Source organism: Cucurbita pepo, chromosome LG10, assembly GCF_002806865.2.
Source record: "Cucurbita pepo subsp. pepo cultivar mu-cu-16 chromosome LG10, ASM280686v2, whole genome shotgun sequence".
In the NCBI taxonomy this organism is placed as follows: domain Eukaryota; kingdom Viridiplantae; phylum Streptophyta; class Magnoliopsida; order Cucurbitales; family Cucurbitaceae; genus Cucurbita; species Cucurbita pepo.
The window spans coordinates 5764700-5786555 of NC_036647.1; the positions used below are offsets into that span (position 1 = coordinate 5764700).

General features: G+C 39.7%; 3 protein-coding genes across 4 annotated transcripts; 2 read left to right on the top strand and 1 right to left on the bottom strand.

Annotated features, from left to right (window-relative positions):
• Nucleotides 1-4881: 4881 nt before the first annotated feature.
• Nucleotides 4882-9905, top strand: LOC111804569 (serine/threonine-protein kinase STN8, chloroplastic). Its single transcript, XM_023689425.1, has 4 exons — nt 4882-5528; nt 6373-6546; nt 7742-8146; nt 9288-9905. The coding sequence occupies exons 1-4, from the start codon at nt 4956-4958 to the stop codon at nt 9636-9638; spliced, it is 1503 nt and encodes a 500-aa protein (XP_023545193.1). The 5' UTR covers nt 4882-4955; the 3' UTR covers nt 9639-9905.
• Nucleotides 9906-13480: 3575 nt separating this feature from the next.
• On the top strand, nt 13481-16948 carry LOC111803533 (receptor-like protein kinase FERONIA). The gene is made up of 2 exons (XM_023687985.1): nt 13481-13640; nt 13863-16948. Exon 2 carries the CDS (start codon nt 13943-13945, stop codon nt 16637-16639), a length of 2697 nt encoding a protein of 898 aa, XP_023543753.1. The 5' UTR covers nt 13481-13640; nt 13863-13942; the 3' UTR covers nt 16640-16948.
• Nucleotides 16949-17383: 435 nt separating this feature from the next.
• Nucleotides 17384-21856, bottom strand: LOC111803213 (thioredoxin H-type-like). 2 transcript variants are annotated; one of them, XM_023687522.1, is made up of 5 exons: nt 21619-21856; nt 21034-21105; nt 19503-19625; nt 19100-19222; nt 17384-17824 (listed from the first exon to the last, which is right to left on the bottom strand). In XM_023687522.1, exons 2-5 carry the CDS (start codon nt 21052-21054, stop codon nt 17672-17674), a joined length of 420 nt encoding a protein of 139 aa, XP_023543290.1. In that variant the 5' UTR covers nt 21055-21105; nt 21619-21856; the 3' UTR covers nt 17384-17671. The 2 variants fall into 2 exon arrangements, with proteins under 2 accessions (XP_023543290.1, XP_023543289.1); XM_023687521.1 differs by having other exon boundaries at nt 21503-21856.

Genomic DNA, 21856 nt, shown 5'->3' on the forward strand with positions numbered 1-21856 from the left:
GTGTTTGTGTTTGTAGGGTTTGAATTTGAAATTAGACAGGCGGCAACGGCTACTTTATTTAATAATACTTTCTGTTTGTTGATGACAAAACTAGCACATGGTCGGAAGAGATGTCTATTTTACCTGCTATGCTCACTTTAAACGCTCACTTAACTTAGTGAAAGATAAAAATTGCCACCTGATCAGTAAATATATTCATTTTACTCATGCGTCGAGAGAGGATTCTCGATTTAGACGGAGAATTGAGAGAGGGAGTGAAAAACATTTTTTCTCTGTTAGATAAATGGAGCCGGAAGAGATGTCCATTTTACCTGTAATGCTCACTTTAAACGCTCACTTAACTTAGTGAAAGACAAAAATTGCCACCTGATCAGTAAATATATTCATTTTACTCACGCGTCGAGAGAGGATTCTCGATTTAGACGGAGAATTGAGAGAGGGAGTGAAGAACATTTTTTCTCTGTTAGATAAATGGAGCGGATGACAACATTATATTCGTGTCTCTACCCATTCAATTCTTTGTCTCGCCCGGGCTCCACCTCAATTAAAAATAATATATAAATAAATAAATAAATAAATAAATGTGTTTTTTTTTTGTTATATTAAAAATATAAATTAGTTAATTTGTGAGATTCTACCGTGTAATATTATAGTTTAATTTTTTAAAAATGATTTTATTTATAAAAGAGAAGAGAGGAGCCGAGGTGGTCCCCCTCCTGTATTATATATTCTAACTAAGTCAGAGGCAATAGAAGATTCCATTTTATAACCCTATTAAATCAAGCCCTCACTTGTGTGACGGAATGTAGTAATTCGCCACAAAAGTCTTGATATATATAGCTAATCTAAGTGGATGACTTTCAGGTTGTTCTTCGGCAGGGAGAGAACGAATTCTTTGTTTGAAGCATGTGACCTTTGGGTGACTTGTATCAGAAGACGAGTTAGCCTTCCTTCAGATAAAGATATTAGGCAGGATGAAATTCCCCTTACCATGTCTTCCTCAGAAGAACTCTGANCAAGCAAGAAAGGAGAAGAGAAAGAATACTTCAACCCTCCCTTCTTTACTGTTCAGGGAGAGAGAGTAAAAGAAAGGATGAAGCAAGAGCAGTTCCTCAATAAATAGGTGAAGGAGAAGATCAAGAAGGTGAGTTCAGTAGTTCAGGAGTGAAGAAGAATGAATTCATCTTTCGAACATCCTTTCATTTGTTTACAGTTCAAGAATAAATAGGTGAAGCAGCTTTACCTTCTTCTCCGCCCGCCAGCCCCTTTACTTACCGAGTTCAATCAGGGAGAGGAGCGAAGCAACGAGAACGCAAGAGAGAGGATCGGAGTTTACTGTTCAATCAGTAGGATCAGGATAATGAGTCCGACAGTGAGACTCGAACGAAGAGGATTTCATTGACTCAACTGTATAAGAGACTAGCGTATAAGGTGAAGGGAATGAAATTGTTCAACCGAGGTGTAGAGGCGAATGAGCTACGCAACGAAGACGAGAAGAGGAGAGCAGCAATGAGACACACCACACAAGAATAGTTTCTTGTTTAGCCCAGGCACAACGACGCAATTATCAGGGGGGAGCTTCAGATTGAGTATTGAGTTATACTAACTTCCGAAGTTCGAAAGTAAGAAGACTAGGGTTATTAAGTTACAGGGGAAATAGGTTATATTGAAAGCAAGGAATTTCTGACCCCCATCATTAGTATGGCTCTCTTCACTCCTATATATGAGAGTGAATAGTCTCAGGCTGAGCATTATTACTGTCATTCTATATTTCAATACCAGCTCTAGACAGAAGAAAAGAGAGTATTCTATCTGACTTTCTTTCTGTCTTCCCACAGAAGTCACTACAGTACTATATCGGACAGAGCAGAGTGGATAAGGGTGAGACAAGAACAAGAGCACTACGAAGGATGTCAGAGCTAGCGTAGAGCATTACTAAGTAAGAAAGAAAGACCGAGCTAGCATCTTCTAACTAAGTCTTTGAAANCTCTCTCTATCCCGCGATTCGGAATAAACGGATTCATTGGACAGGAATTTGAGAGAAGAAAGAGCTCTTGCCTCTTCTCAATGTCTTCCACTCACCCAGCCAGNGTTAGGAGGATGGTCTAAATCGTTGCTCAATCCTGGTCTTTCCCCTTCTAAGTAAGGAGTGCTCGCTTCTCTTTATGTTGTCTTTCTTAGCTTTCCTTTAAGCCCCCCAAGAACCGAGGAACTGGATCGGAAAAAAGAGGGATTCCTTTTCCTCGTTCGAGAATCTCCTCCCCTCTTCCACCCCTCTTTCTTCCTTCATTCTCCTTTACAGTCGAGCTACTTACTCTCTCTATCCCGCGATTCGGAATAAACGGATTCATTGGACAGGAATTTGAGAGAAGAAAGAGCTCTTGCCTCTTCTCAATGTCTTCCACTCACCCAGCCAGGAGTTGTGAAGCAATAAAAGTATGCGGATAAATAGAAGGGTGAATATATTAATTTATTAATATTTTTTTTAGGGAAGATTATATTGAAAAACGAAAACTTAAAGAATAATAAACGGAGAAAAATTACCCATAGAGAACCTGATCTCCGCAAGTTTTTCGTGGGAAATTTCTGCCCCAATTTCTGCACGAGAATTTCATGTGGACGGGAAAGGGGAAGTTTCAAACCTAAATAGACATCCAAAGAGCTTTGGTGAGACAGATTTTGCAAGCACACGACCATAAGTTATCTTTACTTATTTCCTTGCTAAGCAACTTTCGAGCTGTAACTTTTCCTATTAGCCCTTTGTCGAGTGATAGTTGTGTATACAAAGTACTACTCGACATCAGAATATTTAAAGTTTAAAAAGATCTTTTAATTGGTACCATACTAAACTTTAGGATATAATTAATATATGTTATTTAAAATACTTAATATATAATTAAAAAAGAGAATATTCTCTGTTCATTAGCAGCTGAAAATCACATTTAATTAATCACAAATAGATTATTAAAAAAAAAATATGTCACATTCAATCAATTTAATATAATTAAATTCAAATTAAAGAAAGTGGAGGGTAAAAAAACAAAAAGAAAATGATTTTTTTTTTNTTTTTTTTTTTTTTTTTTTTTACTTTTTACCAGTTTCTTTTCACCGTTCCCATCCATGGTTTCATTGCATTTTTAGGTTCATACATCTTTTTTATTTATTCTTATTCCTTTAAATATTTTATTTTAATTCTTAAATTTTACGCTATGAATCATTTAATATAAATATAATGTGACAAGACGAAGAATCTCTAAAATAATTTATGAAAAAAATTGCAAAATATGTTTTCGCTCGAGTAGTTGTATGTATCTACGCCCTCAGACTTACAATTTAATCGATCAGTTTCTAAACTTGTAAGGTTTTCGATAAGGTCATTGAATGAATTATCCACGAACATTTCATAAATGTTCCAGGACTACCATTGAAATAGAAATCCGTTAGAATTTTGGATGGAAATCATGTCCTGACATGAAATGATGTGGGTGTTTGGATCTCAATTTTTGTTCCAGGTCACTGTCGTTTTCAACTTTTAATTTATATCCAACATTCTAACAAATTTCTACTTCAGGAATATTGTAACTTTTGAAAGAACATATGTATTTTTAAATAACAGCCTGACATTATTAACCCGCTTAAAGCGTATGCACTCACGTGAAATGGTTTCATGAACTTGAGAATCAACTTGTAAAGGACATGATGTTTCACTAGATACAAACTAAAAGCAATAAATCTTCATACATTTACAAAGATCACTTCACTTATGGGCTCAAAGGACGACAAGAACAATCAAATGAACCAAATTTGAGAGAATAATCAAATGAATCAAGTTTGAGAGATTCAATGGCACCAACGTTGAAAGTGTATCCACGCATCTAACCGAGGAATATTGAAGTAGATAAGAAATTAGCAACAAGTAACAATTCTAGAATCTAGAGCTTTCTAGAGTACATGGGTACCTCTCAAATATTCCGTCAACCAAGTGTAACTATTCTGTATTGTGAGATCCCAAATAGATCGAAGAAATGAACGAGTGTCAGAGGGAGCTGGGCCCTGAGGAGGGCAAATTGTGAGATCTCAATCGATTGGAGAGGAGAACGAAACATCGTTTATAAGGGTGTGGAGACTTCTCTAGCAAAAGTGTTAACCTTGAGGGGAAGCCTGAAAGGAGAAAGTCAGATGACAATATCTGTAGGCTTGGTCTGTTACAAATAGGATCAAAGCTAGACACCGAGCAGTGTGTCAGAGAGGATGACGAGCTCCGAAGGAGAGTGGACACCAGGCAATGTGTTGGTGACCCCCGAAGAGAAGTGGATACCGAGCGGTGTGTGAGCAAGGACATTAAACCCCGAAAGGAGTGGATTGTGAGATCTCATAGCGAATTCGCTATAGAAAGGAAAATGAGTGTCAGTAACAGTTGCTGGCCCTAATGAGGTGGATTATGAGACCTCAGGATATGTTGGAGAGGGGGATGAAGTATTCTTTATAAAAAAAACTCTTCCCATGTTTTAAAAACCTCGAGTGGAAGCTCGAAATTTCCTTTCGGGCATTTGGACCATCGCCCCATTTTGTCTGAACAATTCCCATTTCTACTAGCTAAATTTCCTTCGATGTCGTCTAAATTTGCAACGCTCCGACTAGGGCCGATGTCGGAAAGACTTCGCGCACCGTGAAACCTTGACGGTGACCGGAAAGTTCGAACAATTGTACTACTATCCATTCGGTTCATTAGTTTTCTAAACAAGAACCAGAGATGCAAAAAGAGAAAAAGGAACCCCAAACGGACCCACTTACCCACATCTCAGCGCTAAAGATTTTGGAACTCACAAGTGGATAAAGGTGATAAAGCCACGCGGCCTCAGTGCAGCCACTGCCCCACGCCACTCTCGCACTCTGTAAGATGATGCCGCGCAACACCCTCCCATCGCGACACCCATTTACTCGATATCACGCCAATGGCCTCTCTCATCTTCCCATTTGCAATTTCCCTCCAACAAACCCACCAAACCCGATTCTCTCCTCTGAAACCCATTCTTCCAACAGAAATCCCCCTCTTCGCCGGAACTTTCAGGCCCAAACCGCCGGCAGGCAAGTGCCGAGCATCATTCTTCGGCGACATCTCCGACGATCTCCTCAATAACCTAGACGGCCCTCTGCGAGTCGATCAACTTCCAGTTTTGCAATCTGGGTATGTTCAATTTCAACGATTCTCTGGGGAATTGAGCGATTTGCAGAAATGGGGTTTCATTGTTTTTGCTGGGTTCATTTGGGTTTATCTCACTGCTCGACCAGGGGTTCTGTTTGGCGCCATTGATACGTACCTTCTGGCTCCTCTGCAGCTGGGGCTGTATAGTTTGATAGGAAGAAGAAACTTGAAGAGCTCTGACTTTGTGATTGGCTCAAAACTAGGAGAGGGTTCGTTCGGAGTTGTTTATTCGGGTGCATTTCTTCCCAAGAATGTGAAGATTGAAAACCGAACGAGCAAAGTTTTGGAGTTGGATGGGAAGGACAAAGTGATTCTTAAGAAGGTAACACTCTATGCAATGATTTTTTGTGGCTGTTTCAAACTTGTTTGTGGCTGTTTCCTTCGATTACGTTTTACTCTTCAAAAATTCATCTATGGATTATGATATCAGTCGAGCGGGTCTCACTTTGATTAGTTGCACTGTTTCTGAGCCTATAGGAGAAGGCATCTTTGCACGCTTTCATATAGAGAGGTCAGATAATAAACCTTATTCGATTACGTTATACTGTTCAAAATTCATCTATGGATTTCCAAAGCTGGAGTTGGTTACACACAAATTCACTTTTCTTCGATATTCGTGTCGAGCTGGTCTCACTTTAATTAGTTGCATGGTTTCTAAGCTTGTAGGAGGAGGCATCTTTGCACGCTTTCATATAGAGAGGTTGATTTATTCGATTGCGTTTTACTCTTCAAAATTCATTTATAGATTCCCGGAGATGGGTTGGTTACACACGAATCCACTTTTCTTCGATATCCGAGTCAAGCTAGTCTCACTTCGATTAGTTGGGCTCTTTCTGAGCCTACAAGAGAAGGTATCTTTGCATGCTTTCATATAGAGAGGTCGATAATAGACCTTATTCGATTACGTTTTACTCTTCAAAATTCATCCATGGATTCCCGGAGCTAGAGTTAGTTACACACAAATCCACTTTTCTTCGATAATCGAGTCGAGTTGGTCTCACTTTGATTAGTTGCATTGTTTCTAAGCCTATAGGTGAAGGCATCTTTGCACGCTTTCATATAGAGAGGTCGATAATAAACCTTATTCGATTACGTTTTACTCTTCAAAATTCATCTACGGATTCCCGTAGCGGGAGTCGGTTACACTGTTTGATGGCAATTTACAGATTAAAGTTGGAGTTAAAGGAGCTGAGAAATTTGGGGAATATGAAGAGTGGTTTAACTACAGGCTTTCAAGAGCAGCGCCTGAAACTTGTGCTGAGTTTCTTGGCAGTTTTGTAGCTGATAGAGAAAACAGGCAATTCTCTGCAGGAGGAAAATGGCTCGTTTGGAAGTTCGAGGTACTTGAGTTTGGTATCATTTTTTAGAACACTTTATTCATATGCTATCTTATCATCCATTAATGTGCACTTCTGGCCATTCATCTTGAGTATCAATTCAAAGTTATATGAAATTGAGAGGTAGCGACGTAGAAAGTTTTTGAACTCGAGATTTATCAATAAACATTTTGTGAAAAATTTAGGCTCTGTTTGATAATGATTTCGTTCTTTGTCTTCTGAGCTTTGAAATTTATGTTTGTTTTCTCTAAATTGTGTGGTGTGTTAGGTGATGCACCATCCTCCTTGGTCGCATCATGACACCTGTCACGTGGCCGGATGGGCACCACTTCTTTTGTTGCAACGTGAGGGTTACAACCTACTCTCTTCATAGGTAGGTTGTGACATTGGGCCCCCAAGGGGTGGATTGTGAGATCCCACATTGGTTGGAGAGGGAACGAAACATTCCTTATAAGGGTGTGGAAACCTCTCCCTAGTAGACATGTTTTAAAACTGTGAGGTTGACGGTAATACGTAATGGCTCAAAGCAGACAATATCTGCTAGTGGTGGGTTTGAGCTATTGCAAATGGTACTAGAGCCAGACACTGGGTAGTGTGCCAGCGAGGACGCTGGTCCCCAAAGAGGGTGGATTTGAGATTCCACATCAGTTGGAGAGGGAACGAAACATTCCTTATAAGGGTGTGGAAGCCTCTCCTTAATAGACGTGTTTTAAACCGTGAGGCTGACAGCGATATGTCATGACTCAAAGCGGACAATATCTGCAAGTGGTGGGCTTGAGCTATTATATATGGTACTAGAGCCAGACATTGGGCAGTGTGCCTGCAAGGATGCTGGTCTACAAAGAGGGTGGATTGTGAGATTCCACATCAATTGGAGAGGGAACGAAACATTCCTTATAAGGGTGTGAAAACCTGCCCTTAATAGACGTATTTTAAAACCGTGAGCTTGGGTTATTACAAGTGGTATCAGAGCCAGACACCGGGCGGTGTGCCAGTGAGGACTCTGGACCCTCAAGGGGGGCGGATTGTGAGATCCCATATCGGTTGGAGAGGAGAACGAAACATTCCTTATTAGGGTGTAGAAACCTCTCCCTACTAGACGTGTTTTAAAACTGTGAGGCTGACGATGATACGTAACGGGCCAAAGCGGTGGGCTTGGGGTTGTAGTGGTTTAATCTCAAGGATGTTTTATATGCAGGGAGATCAGACTCTTGGAGATTACATGAAAGATAGAAGCTTCCCCCTAAACTTGGAAACGCTAATGTTCCGACGTGTCTTACAAGGCATGAACTCGATCGAAAGAAATGCATTGATAATCAAGCAAATACTCCGCCAAATCATCACATCATTGAAGAAGATCCATGACACGGGCATCGTTCACAGGGACGTAAAGCCAGCAAACTTAGTAGTAACCAAGAAAGGACAGATAAAGATTATAGATTTCGGGGCAGCCACCGATCTCCGAATTGGCAAGAACTACGTACCGAACCTTGCTTTGCTGGATCCCGACTACTGTCCTCCCGAGCTTTACGTGATGCCCGAAGAAACACCTAGCCCTCCTCCAGCTCCCATTGCTGCACTTCTTTCTCCTATTCTCTGGCAGGTAAGCTGATCTCCATGGATCTTTTCTTAATGCTCAAAGTTTGGGGTTCTGATGCTTATTAGAAATGATGTATCTTTGATGCCAAGTTCTGTTTGAGTTTAGCTTATTCATCTCTAGAATGATCCATGCTGTTCAAAGGCTGTTGTGGACTTCCTGTAACGGTCCAAGTCCATCGTTAGCAGATATTGTCCTTTTTGGGCTTTTCCTTTCGGGGTTTCCCTCACAGTTTTTAGAACACGTCTACTAAGGAAAGGTTTTCACATCCTTATAGGTGTTTTGTTCTCCTCCCCAACCGATGTGGGATCTCACAATCCACCTCCATTCGGGGCCCAACGTCTTCCTGAGACCTCCCAGTCAACTTCGGGCCTAGCCTCCTTGTTGGCACATTGCCCAGTATCTAGCTCTGATACTATTTGTAACGGTCCAAGCCCACTACTAGCAGATATTATCCTCTTTGGGCTTTTCCTTTTGGGGTTCCCCTCAAGGTTTTTAAAACGCGTCCGCTAGGGAAAGGTTTCCACATCCTTATAAAAAGTGTTTCGTTCTCCTCCCCAACTGACGTGGGATCTCACAATCCACCCCCCTTCGGGGTCCCGCGTCTTCGCTGGCACTCGTTCCCGAGATCCCCCGATCCACTTTGAGGCCTAGCCTCCTTGCTAGCACATCGCGCAGTGTCTAGCTCTGATACCATTTGTAACAGTCCAAGCCCACTGCCAGTAGATATTGTCCTATTTCCTTTTGGGGTTCCCCGCAAGGTTTTTAAAACGCGTCCGCTAAACAAAGGTTTCCACACCCTTATTAAAGGTGTTTCGTTCTCCTCTCCAACCAATGTGGGATCACACAATCCACCCCCCTTCGGGGTCAGTATCCTCGCTGACACTCACTCCCTTCTCCAATCGATGTGGGACCCCCCAATCCACTTCGAGGCCTAGTCTCCTTGTTGGCACATTACCCGGTGTCTGGCTTTGATACCATGTGTAACGGCCGAAGCCCACCCTTAGCAGATATTGTCCTTTTTGGACTTTCCCTCTCGGGCTTCCCCTCAAAATTTTCAAAACGCGTCTGATAGAGAAAGGTTTCCACACCCGTGTTTCGTTCTCCTCTCGAACTAATGTAGGCTCTCGAACTTTTGTTATTGCAGCTGAACAGCCCTGATTTGTTCGACATGTATTCTGCTGGTATTGTGCTTATGCAAATGGCAGTACCAAGCTTGAGGAGCAGTGCTGGATTGAAGAATTTCAATATGGAAATTAAGAACTATGGATATGACTTGAATGAATGGAGGGAGAGAACACGAACGAAGCCTGATTTGACGATACTCGATCTTGACTCGAGGAGAGGGTGGGATCTCGCAACGAAGCTCATTTCGGAGAGAGGATCGCTTAGAAGGGGGCGTTTATCGGCTTCCGCTGCTCTGAGGCATCCTTATTTCTTGTTGGGGAGTGATCAAGCAGCAGCAGTTATTTCAAAACTAAACCTGGTCAAGAAATGAGGTTGTAAGTAGAAATTTATATATTCATTTGCGAGATTATAACCTTTAAACCAATGCCACTTTTTAGAGAATCTCGACCAATATCAAACACATAGGTAGCTGTTTTTCGGTTGGGTTGACTTTTTGAAAAAGTGAAAAAGTGAAAAATCAGGTCAGTTCGTGAGTTGACATTTTTTTGGGTCAAATCGACTAATCCGAGAATAGGGTTATAACCTAACCCTACTCTACTTTTAAAATTATTACGAAGATTAAAAATTACTGACAGAATGTTAGTGGTGTGATGTTACTTTTGAAGGTTTAATATTTGAATTTTACGAGATTTTAGTTATTAATGTAATATGTATTAGAATATTTTCTTGCACGGTAATTATTATTATTATTATTATTATTATTATTATTTAATTAATTTTGATAAAAATTAATATAAAAATATTATTGAATGATATTTTAACGAAAAAAAGATATTATCTTGATATTTTTGATTAGTCTATCGTCAAATTTCACCCGTCTACTAATCTATATATTAAATAATTGACGATAAAATAATGACCGAACCCAAATTAGGTATTCATTAAAGAAAATTTAAAGAATGCTTTGGAAGTTTGATAACCATTTAATGTTTCAATGTTTTGTTTTAATTTTAAAAATTATGTTTATTTTCTTGCAATTTCTTTGTAATTATTTGCATTTTTTTAAAAAAATTATTTTAATTCTTAAACTAAACTTAAAAAAATAAAAAATAAATTTTCAAAAAAATTTAATAATAGTTTATAAACTTATTTTTAAAAATAAAAAACAAAAATTAATTAGTTAGCAAACTAACTCCTAATTCCGACTAAACGGTGCGTTGCATGTAATTAGTAGTATTGTTATTATTATTGTTATTTTTTTGGTAACCAAAAAAAGATTTATTATTATTATTATTATTATTATTATTATTATTATTTTATGCTTCAAATTAAGATGGTTTGTGAAGTCATAGGTAATAATAATATAAAAAAAAATTAAATTAAGTAAAAATATCTATAAATTTATACTTTTATCTCGAAAATAATCTTCAATTTTAAAAATATATAATAATACTCCTGAATTTAAAAAAAAAATCTATAAAATTTAGGACGAAAAAAAAGGCTATCTACACCTCATAAATTATCTCCAAGCTTTTTAATTTTTTCGTCACATCATGTTGAGGCTGGTGACATATGTAGTTTTAAATCACGAGGCTGATGACGATGTATCGCATGACTTAGGCTATTACAAATAGTATTAGAGTCAGACACCAAATAGTATGCTAGTAAAAACATTGGCAGCCCGCAAAATGATGAATTGTGAGATCCCATATTAATTTGATAAGAGAACGAATTCGATGCCCAACTAATCCTCCTTAGAACTTGTTTACCATACATAAATAAAAGAAAAATAAAATATATTTTCTTGGTTTTATTTTATGATTTTGACAGTGTGTTTTGGATGTGAATTATCACAACTTTATTCCTTTTGACTTTTATTTATGGTTTGACTTTCTGATGATTTGACAGTCATTTATTAGTTTGGTTTAAATATATAAGCCTAATTCTTAATATATATAAAAACATAAACTATTACTTATTTTTTTCACACATTATTTTTAATATTGTTTAATATCTGTTAATAAAAAAAAAATCAATTTTAAGACATCAAAAACAAAATATAAGCTTTTAAAAATTATATTCTTTAATTTTCAAAAAAAAAAAAATTGACACGTATGAAAAAGAAAATGTAAAAAGGTTAGATTTTATCATTTTAAAATGATAATTATTTAAAAATGAAAAAAAAAAAAAAACCTGATTTATCCACGTAAGCCGGGAATGGGAAGACAGGTGGAAGTGGGCCCACCCACGTTGGTATTTAGAACTAAAAATAGCTGGCGCCTAATGGGCGTCACGACGCGCCGACTGATAAACCAAATACAAACGCGTGTACGCTTTATTCCGATTAAAATTAATTTTAAAAATAAATAAATAAATAAAAAGAAAACGCGTAAAATCACGAAATAAAAATATATATAATAGACCATTATTTGATTTATTCAACACAATTTTTATTAATATTATTTTTTAGTTTCATTTTGGCTTATCTCTCTCTCTAAATGTTTCTGTCCGTCCGATTAAACTTCTCTCTCATATCCACCGTCCATCGAGTCATAGCGTACCATCCACCACAAATTCAAACTTTTCCGCATATGCCATCAAACCCAACGACACCAGAGATATATTAGTTGGCCGCTTTTTGTTTCACAAAAGGGTATATACGTAATTTTGCCTTTTATCTAAAAAATGTCCAAAATAATTAATATTTTATTTAATATTCCCTAAAAATAAATAAAATAAAAAGTTTGGAAATTATCTATAAACACATATGATCAATTTCTATTTATATATTAACGGTAATTCTTTTTTTTTTTTTTTTTTAAGTTCAAGAGTATTTTTGAAACAAAATACTAATAATGAAGTGTATTATTAAAATTTTGAAAGTTTAAGGGTATTTTTGAGATAAAGTACAAAATTTACGGGATTTTTAATAAATTGTAGTTTCGATTTTTTTTTATTGTTATATTATTACAAAAAAAAATAATTTTTTTTAATCGTACACTGAGTATTATATGGTGACTCGGTTAGTACAGTGGATTACATAACTTAAAAAGTGAAATTGAGTGTTAACGGTAATTTTTTTTTTTTTTAAAGTTCAAGAGTATTTTTGAAACAAAATACTAATGATGAAGTGTATTATTAAAATTTTGAAAGTTTAAGGGTATTTTTGAGATAAAGTACAAAATTTACGGGTATTTTTAATAAATTGTAGTTTCAATTTTTTTTTATTGTTATATTATTACAAAAAATAATAATAATAATTTTTTTTAATCCTACCGTGAGTATTTACGATATGGTGACTCGGTTAGTACAGTGGATTACATAACTTAAAAAGTGAAATTGAGTCTTAAGTCAAAATATGGATAAAACCCGTGAATTGGTATAATTATTTGGTCTGTGTTTTTTCTATTTCTTTTAGAACAAGACATTCCGTAGGAGCGAAAATTTGAAATTTTCATCCAGATAACTATTAAGGTACGTCCAGGTTAATTTTGATTGCAATAAGATGATACCAAATTGGTCGGGTTTAATACATACCTATCATAATAAAATCCAAAATGTACATAATGTTACTATCTTTTAGTGAGATAGTTCATATCCACGATCCACAGTTTAACCTAGGTCTATGTCAAACAGGATATGACATTACTCGATTATGTCCAACTCAAGGATCCCTTTGCTTTCCACCTTCTATCATCGATAAGTTAGCTCGGCCGGTCACGTCTTTCGCAACATGACATCCAAACCTACTAAAGTACGACGTGACGCTCGAAAACTCTGTAATTGGATCATCAACATCCGTAACCCAACAGTAATTCTTAGTAAATAGAGTTCCTATTGTCACACTATGTATGATTTTTTATACTTCGATAAAAATCTCTACTAAACTTCTCTTTCATTTCTTACCGAGCAAAGCAGCTCGAGCTACACAAACAAAAAAACGTGTTCTTATGGCTTATAAACACACAATTCATTTCCTCGATTTCAAATTATGAATTTTTTTTTTTTTTCATTTAAAATTTGAGTTTAATTATAGCACGGTAGAAATTAAATAATTGTAAGTATGTTTTCGGTGTTGAACTATTCTCAAATTGGTGATAGTTACGGGCAGTTGTCACACCTAACCCAAAGAGGTAGTGGCAAAATCGTAGATAAGTTGAAAACCAAGGGTCAAATTGTAGAACAATTGGAAAGCTGATTGAGTGAGACACTGAATATTGCGGCCCGCACCGAAGCTCTTGGCTGGCACCATCTTCTTCCCCATTTCCTACGGTTTCGGGTCTTTTACTTTTGGGGTTTCCACCATTGTTTCACAGTCATCTCTCTGCTTCTCCTTCCTCTTCAATCCGGTTCCTCAATCGCCTCTCTCCAGGTAAGCTTTCTCCTCCAAATCCCTACTTTCTGGATCCATCGAAGGAGATAATTTGCTTTAGCTTTGTGTTTTTCCTTTGCTTGGATCTGATTCATCTTACATCCTTTTTGATTTTCACTTCTTTGGCTTGTAATTTCTCGGATCGAACTCGTATGATGATTGAGTGGTTGCTTGCTGATGCTGGAAGTTGGTGATTTACTTGTTCTGTTGATTTCTGTGTAGGAAATTTTGGATTCTTGTCAAGTTTAATCGGCTGTTGATGTTGTTCTGATCTAGAGAGGAAGAAGTTTTCGAGTTGACTCATGAAGGAAATTCATAAGTTCCGTCTTGCATTTGCATTTGCATCGATCTCTGTTTTCGTTTGCTTGTTCTTCGATGTTCATGTGGTTTTAGCAGACAATTACGTTCCCCGGGATTTCATCCTCCTCGATTGTGGAGGGCCTTCGACTGCCAACGACGTCGATAATCGGAAATGGATGACCGATGACAAATCCAAGTTTATTCCAGCGAGGGGGAATAGCACCGTATCGAAAGCCGCTACCCAGGATCCTTCTGTTCCTGATATCCCTTTCATGACGGCTAGGGTTTTCAGCTCTAATTTCACCTACAGCTTTCCTGTGGCCCCTAGTCGTTTATTCGTTCGTCTCTACTTTTACCCTTCTTCTTATAGTGGCCTTAATGCATCTGATGCTCTTTTCTCTGTCTCCACTCAATCCTATACCCTTCTTAAAAACTTCAGCGCTGCACAAACTGCCGAGGCTTTGAATTTTGCTTATATCATTAAGGAATACTCGATCTATGTTGAAGATGGATGGTTGAACTTGACTTTCGTTCCATCCTCCAGTCATCCAAAGGCCTATGCATTTGTGAATGGGATTGAGATTGTATCCATGGCTGATATTTACAGCGATACTTCTGGGACTCTTCTGGTTGTTGGCCCATCTACTCCCTTCACTGTGGATAACACCACTGCACTTGAGAATGTCTATCGGTTGAACGTCGGGGGCAATGATATTATGCCTTCCGGCGATACGGGAATGTATAGGTCTTGGTCTGATGACACACCATATTTGTATGGTGCAGCACAGGGAGTGACAATGACTACTGATCAGAACACGACGATTAATTATCCGCCGAGTATTCCTACTTATGTTGCGCCGGTTGATGTCTACTCCACTGCTAGAGCAATGGGACCTGATAACAATGTCAATTTGAATTATAACATGACATGGATATTGCCTGTTGACTCTGGGTTCTTTTACCTTGTTAGGCTCCATTTTTGTGAGGTTGCTGCAAATATCACAAAAGTCAACCAAAGAGTCTTTGACATTTACATCTTTAATCAAACTGCTATGGATGGTGCTGACGTGGTTGCCTGGGCTGGAAGTAACTATATTCCTGTGTACAAAGATTATGTGGTTTTCATTCCTAGTGGTGGAAGTCCACAGAAGGATTTATGGCTCGAACTGCATCCAGACAAGTCTATGGTCCCCAATTACTACGATTCAATCTTGAACGGAGTGGAGATATTCAAAATCAGTGACTCGAATGCTAATCTTGCAGGGCCGAATCCTATTCCTGCGCCAAAACAGGAAATTATTGATCCATCATTAGCTAACCCAGCATCTTCTCATGGTAAATCGAAGAATAAGGCAGGGATCATTGCTGGAGTTGTTTGTGGAGTAGCTGCTTTAGCTCTGATCATTGGTTTCTTTGTTGTTGCTAAACGCCGCCGTGGGCATGGGAAAGATTCTAGCTCGGTTGAAGGGCCGTCAGGATGGCTCCCTCTTTCTCTCTATGGAAATTCCCATTCAGCTGGATCTGCTAAGACAAATACAACTGGAAGCTATACCTCCTCCCTGCCTTCCAACCTTTGCCGCCACTTCTCATTTTCTGAGATCAAGGCTGCCACAAGGGACTTCGATGAATCTTTACTCCTTGGAGTGGGTGGTTTTGGAAAAGTTTATAAGGGAGTCATTGATGGTGGGACTACGGAAGTTGCCATTAAGCGTGGGAACCCTCTCTCCGAGCAAGGTGTGCATGAATTTCAGACCGAGATTGAAATGCTCTCTAAGCTTCGCCATCGCCACCTTGTGTCGTTGATTGGCTACTGCGAAGAGAATTGTGAAATGATCCTGGTTTATGATTGCATGGCTCATGGAACACTGCGAGAACATTTATACAAGACTCACAAGCCACCATTGTCTTGGAGGCAAAGGCTCGAAATATGCATCGGAGCTGCCCGTGGTCTGCATTATCTCCACACTGGTGCCAAGTATACAATTATTCACCGAGATGTGAAGACAACCAACATCCTTTTGGATGAAAAGTGGGTGGCAAAAGTATCTGATTTCGGGTTGTCGAAAACGGGTCCTACATTGGATCACACCCATGTTAGCACTGTAGTGAAAGGTAGTTTTGGATACTTGGATCCTGAATACTTTAGGCGACAGCAATTGACTGACAAATCAGATGTTTACTCCTTCGGAGTCGTTCTCTTTGAGGTCCTATGCGCTCGGCCAGCCTTGAACCCAACACTCCCCAAGGAGCAAGTGAGTTTAGCTGAATGGGCTGCACACTGCTACATCAAAGGCATTTTAGATCAGATAATCGACCCATTCCTTAAGGGGAAGATTGCATCGGAGTGTCTCAAGAAATTTGCAGAGACAGCAATGAAATGTGTGTCTGATCAGGGCATCGACAGGCCATCGATGGGCGACGTTCTCTGGAATCTAGAGTTCGCATTGCAGCTGCAGGAGAGTGCCGAAGAGAGTGGCAAGCTAGGCAGCGGGATGGACATAGAAGAAGGTCAGCTCGATGTAGTTTACAAAGGCAAGAAGGATCTAGATGCTTCCCCAGGCATCGATGGAAACATAACCGACTCGAGAAGCACCGGAATCAGTATGAGCATCGGAAGCCGAAGCCTTGCCAGTGAAGATTCGGACGGGTTGACGCCGAGTGCTGTATTCTCACAGATCATGAACCCAAAAGGTCGTTAACATCTGAAGGAGAGGCAGAACTCACTCAACTCTGTAAGGCCATAATACTTTCATAGTTTTGATTGATCAAAAGTACAATCAGAGGCTACGAATTGTTTCAATCCAAAGCAAAATATCGTTTATTATTCTGCCTGGTAGTATGAATTGTATGTATAAAGTATCGATAGAGATATCGGTATATTCAAACATATTTTTACTTCTTACTCACTTTCTTGTGTGGATTGATTTTTTTTCCCTTTGCCTGCACTGTTTCTTTATTATTGACTGCTTAAGTGTATTATTTTGTACTAATCTATGTCATTCTTTTTACTTTGTCTTTAATATATATATTTTTTTAGTCTCAAGTCCATATTTTTGGATCTCGTTCCTAGCAAACGCATTTTAAAACCATGAGGTTGACGACAATACGTAACGGGTCAAAACAGATAATATCCACTAGTGGTGAGTTTGATGTGTTACAAATGATATTAGAGTCAAACATTAAGCGGTGTGCCAGCGAGAATGCTAGGCTTCCAAGGAGAGTGGATTGTGAAATCTCACATCAATTGGAGAGGAGAACATATGGAAACCTCTCCCTAATAGACGCTTTTTATAGTCATGAAGCTGATGGCAATACATAACGGACTAAAACGGACAATATCTACTAGCGGTAGGTTTGAGCTGATACATATTTTTCAAACAAATTAGTGATGTTGTGATTGAAGAGCTGTGACATATTTATAAGTTCAAATGAAAACTTCGATATGAACACCATAAAAAACTTGAAACTCAAGGACAGAGTTATACGACCTATAAAACAGATCCCGAACAAGTAAAGGATCCATCCTTTTTTTTTTTTTTCTTGCAAAGGGGAAGAATTAAAAGCCTAAAGCTTTACAAGAGTTCCAATAAGTTCAAAATAAATATAACTCATAGCCAACCTCACATGTCTACACTTAAAAGAGGGGGTAGCATTATACAAAGGGAAAAAACACCATAAATCCACAATACAGGGAAGATACTTGCAGGGTTCATAATGATATTTACCAGAAGTCATACTTGATTGGGAGGAAGAGAATCCGCTAATGCAGTGACTTTCAGCTCTAGTTCGGGTTTGTTCGCCCCGACGAGCTTGTCGATTTGCTGTCCTTCTTTGAGGAAGAAAAAGGTAGGAGTAGCTTTGATATCCCAAGTGGTGCTGAAGTCCTGCAACACACCAAAGCATATGCTGAGAAATGTAGCCCAAACAGGCTTAATCTATAGCTGATTATGAAGTGAACGGAGGGGTAGTGAATTAGACGAGCTTCATCTCACAATCCGCCCTCCTTGGGGGCCAGCGTTCTCGCTGGCACACAGCTCGGTGTCTGGCTCTAATACCAATTGTAACAGCTCAAGCCCACTACTAGTAGATATTGTCCACTTTAGACCATTATGTAACGCACTTCACAGTTTTAAATCGCATCTACTAGGGAGATGTTTCCACACCCTTATAAAAAATGTTTCGTTCCCCTCTCCGACCGATGTGGGATCTCACAATCCACCCCTTTTGGGGGCCCAACGCTCACAATCCACCCCTTTTGGGGGCCCAACGTCCTCGCTGGCACACCGCCCAGTGTGTAACGACCCAAATCCACCACTAGTAGATATTGTCCTTTATGGGCTTTCCCTTTCGGGCTTCCCCTCAAGGCTTTAAAACGCGTTTGCTAGGGGAAGGTTTCCACACCCTTATAAAGGGTGATTTGTTCTCCTCCCCAACCAATGTGGGACATCACAATCCACTCCCCTTCGGGACCCAGCATCCTCGCTGGCACTCATTCCTATCCACTCCCCTTCGGGACCCAGCATCCTCGCTGGCACTCATTCCTTTCTCCAATCGATGTGGGACTACCACCAAATCCACCCCCCTTTGGGACCCAACGTCCTTATTGGCACACCGCCTCGTGTCTATCCCCCTTCGAGAAACAGCGAGAAGGCTGACACATCATCCGGTGACTGGCTCTGATACCATTTGTAAAGACCCAGATCCACATTCATTGTGATGTCCCACATTGGTTGGGGAGGAGAACAAATCACCTTTATAAGGGTGTGGAAACCTTCCCCTAGCAAACGCGTTTTAAAGCCTTGAGGGGAAGCCCGAAAGAGGACAATATCTACTAGCAATGGATTTGGTTCGTTACACAGTGTCCGACTCTGATACCATTTGTAACAGCCCAAGCCCACCGTTAGCAGATATTGTCCGCTTTGGCCTGTTACATGTCGCGTCAGCCTCACGGTTTAAACGTGTCTACTAGGGAGATGCTTCCACACCCTTATAAGGAATGTTTTGTTCTACTTTCCAACCAATGTGGGATCTCACATATCTACTGGGCTGATGATAATTAGTATCTTACCAATTGAACTATGTTCAAATTGACAAAAACAACCCACGAGAACAAGAAAGAAAATGAAAAAAGAGTTTGAATAAATTCTTTCATTACTCACAGTTAATTCATCAACATCGACTACTAGGAACATCAAAGACGGGTATTTCTCCGACAATTCGCTGTAGAATGGAGCAACCACCTTGCACGGACCACACCACGATGCACTGAAGTTCGCTATCACCTGTCGATGCATAATCTCGATTACGAAAGGATTAAACCCGTTTTGATAAGAGAATTTTCATTACCAAAGGCAGGGGAGGATCAAGCCCACCTCCCTTGCAAAGAACTGAGCAACAAAATAAGGACATGACATAAAATAGACTATCTATTATACTCTCTGCGTCGTTTCGTTTTTATCAGATAATTAAAGAAACGAACACGAACGGGGCTGATTTTATCTACGAGATAACATCCAGAAACAACAGCAGTGCTCAAAGCCAATAAACTAATCAAAATCTTACAATTTTGCCATCCTTATTAGCTTCTTCCATCTTTTGCTCCCAAGCTTCTTTGGTTGTGATGAGCTGCACATTTCCGGTGGCAAACTCGACATGATGCTCAGACTCATCGTCTTTGGTTTCGGACTAGAAACAAGGAACACAAAAACTTCCGAGTTAGATGAACGTTAACAAGCATAAAACAGGCAGTGCGTCGAAATCTCAGAAATGATCCTTTTTCGTAGTTTTTATTTTATAGGATCGTCAACACAAAATTACGAGGAGGAGCTGACGAACGCTCGGGTAGAATCGAAGTTTTGGGGCATTGCTGAAGTCAGTGTATAACTGTAGAAAATGTTGAATAGTACCCTTCTATGGTGTAATGCTAATGATTATAAAGCACCATCTTAAACAATATTCCAACACATAGAGCCAAGCAAACATATCTTGTAACAGCCCAAGCCCAAACCCACCGCTAGCACATATTGTCTTCTTTGGGCTTTCCTTCAAGGTTTTTAAAACACGTCTACTAGGGAGAGGTTTCCACACCCTTATAAAGAGTGCTTCGTTCTCCTCCCCAACTGATGTGGGATCTCACAATCCACCCCCCTTCAGGGCCTAGCGCCCTCACTGGCACTCGTTCCTTTCTCCAATCGATGTGGGACCCCCCAATCCACCCCCTTCGGGGCCCAACGTCCTTGTTCGCACACCGCCTCGTGTTCACCCCCTTCAGGGCCCAGCGTCCTTGTTGGCACACCGCCTCGTGTCTACCCCCCTTCGAGATTCAACCTCCTCACTGCACATCGCCCCATGTCTAGCTCTGTACCATTTGTAACAGCCCAAGCCCACCGCTAGTAGATAGTGTCCACTTTGGGCTTTCCCTCTCAAGGTTCCCTTTAAGGTTTTTAAAACGCGTCTGCTAGGGAGAGGTTTCCACACCCTTATCTGAATGTTTCGTTCTCCTCCCCAACCAACGTGGGATCTGACAATCGACCCGCCTTCAGGGCCCAGCGTCCTTGTTGGCACTCGTTCCCTTCTGCCATCGATGTGGAACCCCAATCCACCCCCTTCGAGGTCCAGCGTCCTTGTTGGCACACCGCCTCGTGTCCACCCCATTCGAGACTCAACCTCCTCACTGCACATCGCCCCATGTCTAGCTCTAATACCATTTGTAACAGCCCAAGCCCACCGCTATTTGATAGTGTCCCCTTTAGGTTTTCCCTTTCAAGCTTCCCCTTAAGGTTTTTAAAACGCGTCTACTAGGGAGAGGTTTCCACACCCTTATAAAGAATGTTTCGTTCTCCTTTCCAACCGATGTGGGATCTCACATATCTAGTCCTCCTTTGAACCCCACAGAACCAGGCTCTAGCCAGATTCATTCCCCCGTTACTCATCAACGTTCTAACTCATAACTTCGGCCCGATCCATAGTATTCTATTTAGGTATCACAATTAATTAAAAAAAAGTTCCAGGTACAAACATCAATCCAACACGACAAACCACCACAAAGTCCTCTACTAACATTACTAGATTAAATGTTCCAAAGGGCTCTTACCTTACTAGCACAAAGTCCCATTTGGCGGTCCAAGTGCAGATGTTCGAAGTGTCCTAGGTACCACAGGTTAGCCTGAAATAACGATAAGAAAATATCAGTATAACCATATGCTATCAAGGGAAGGAAACATAACATTTAATTCACAGACATGTTACAAATTCTGGGAAAAAGACACCAAACAAAGACTAGCTCCACTTTTATCACAGTGCTAAAACAACCTTAAAAGTTACAACGTTGACACAAACTGCAAAGTTCATCAATCAACAAACAAATAGATAAGGAGCCAATGACTGTATCATTCAAAAGAAAAAGGGCATAGGAGAAGAAAGGAATAGAACAGAATCATGAACATAATAGAATTGAAAAGGACACAGCTATACCCATCTCATTAGATTCATAAACAAACCACTGAAAAACAATTAAAAAAGAGTAGAGCAGGAAGATCCCATTACAGAGACAGAAAAATTACCCTCAAGAACCCCCGAATTGGAGCCTCGAGTCAATTCAGTAGTCCGTGGAGGGATGATGACATCCAAAAATCGTGGAGAAAACAAGAAAAAACCAAACAGGGATTCGTGGATGAACCTTCTTCAGGACATTGGCTTTAATGGGAAGCTGTCGGAAAAAGGGTCAAATCGGAGAGGGATAAGACAACGTCGGTCAACGACGATCGGATTGCTTGACGAATTGAAAATTTTGAAGGATCTCTCTCTCTCTCTCTCTCTCTCTCTCTCTCTCTCTCTCTCTCTGAATTGGGAATCGAAATGGGCGAAAAAGGGAGTTTGCCCTAGATTTTGAAATTTGACCTTTCTTCAAGGTCCAA

Bases quoted from the DNA above. Each gene is read 5' to 3' on its own strand.
- LOC111804569 (XM_023689425.1), top strand. From the start codon at position 4,956: ATGGCCTCTCTCATCTTCCCATTTGCAATTTCCCTCCAACAAACCCAC. The intron at 5,529-6,372 runs GTAACACTCTAT...GGCAATTTACAG, and splicing joins ACAAAGTGATTCTTAAGAAG to ATTAAAGTTGGAGTTAAAGG. The intron at 6,547-7,741 runs GTACTTGAGTTT...TTTTATATGCAG, and splicing joins GGCTCGTTTGGAAGTTCGAG to GGAGATCAGACTCTTGGAGA.
- LOC111803533 (XM_023687985.1), top strand. From the start codon at position 13,943: ATGAAGGAAATTCATAAGTTCCGTCTTGCATTTGCATTTGCATCGATC.
- LOC111803213 (XM_023687522.1), bottom strand. From the start codon at position 21,054: ATGGGACTTTGTGCTAGTAAG. The intron at 19,223-19,502 runs GTAAGATTTTGA...ATGCATCGACAG, and splicing joins CTAATAAGGATGGCAAAATT to GTGATAGCGAACTTCAGTGC. The intron at 17,825-19,099 runs GTGAGTAATGAA...GGTGTGTTGCAG, and splicing joins TCGATGTTGATGAATTAACT to GACTTCAGCACCACTTGGGA.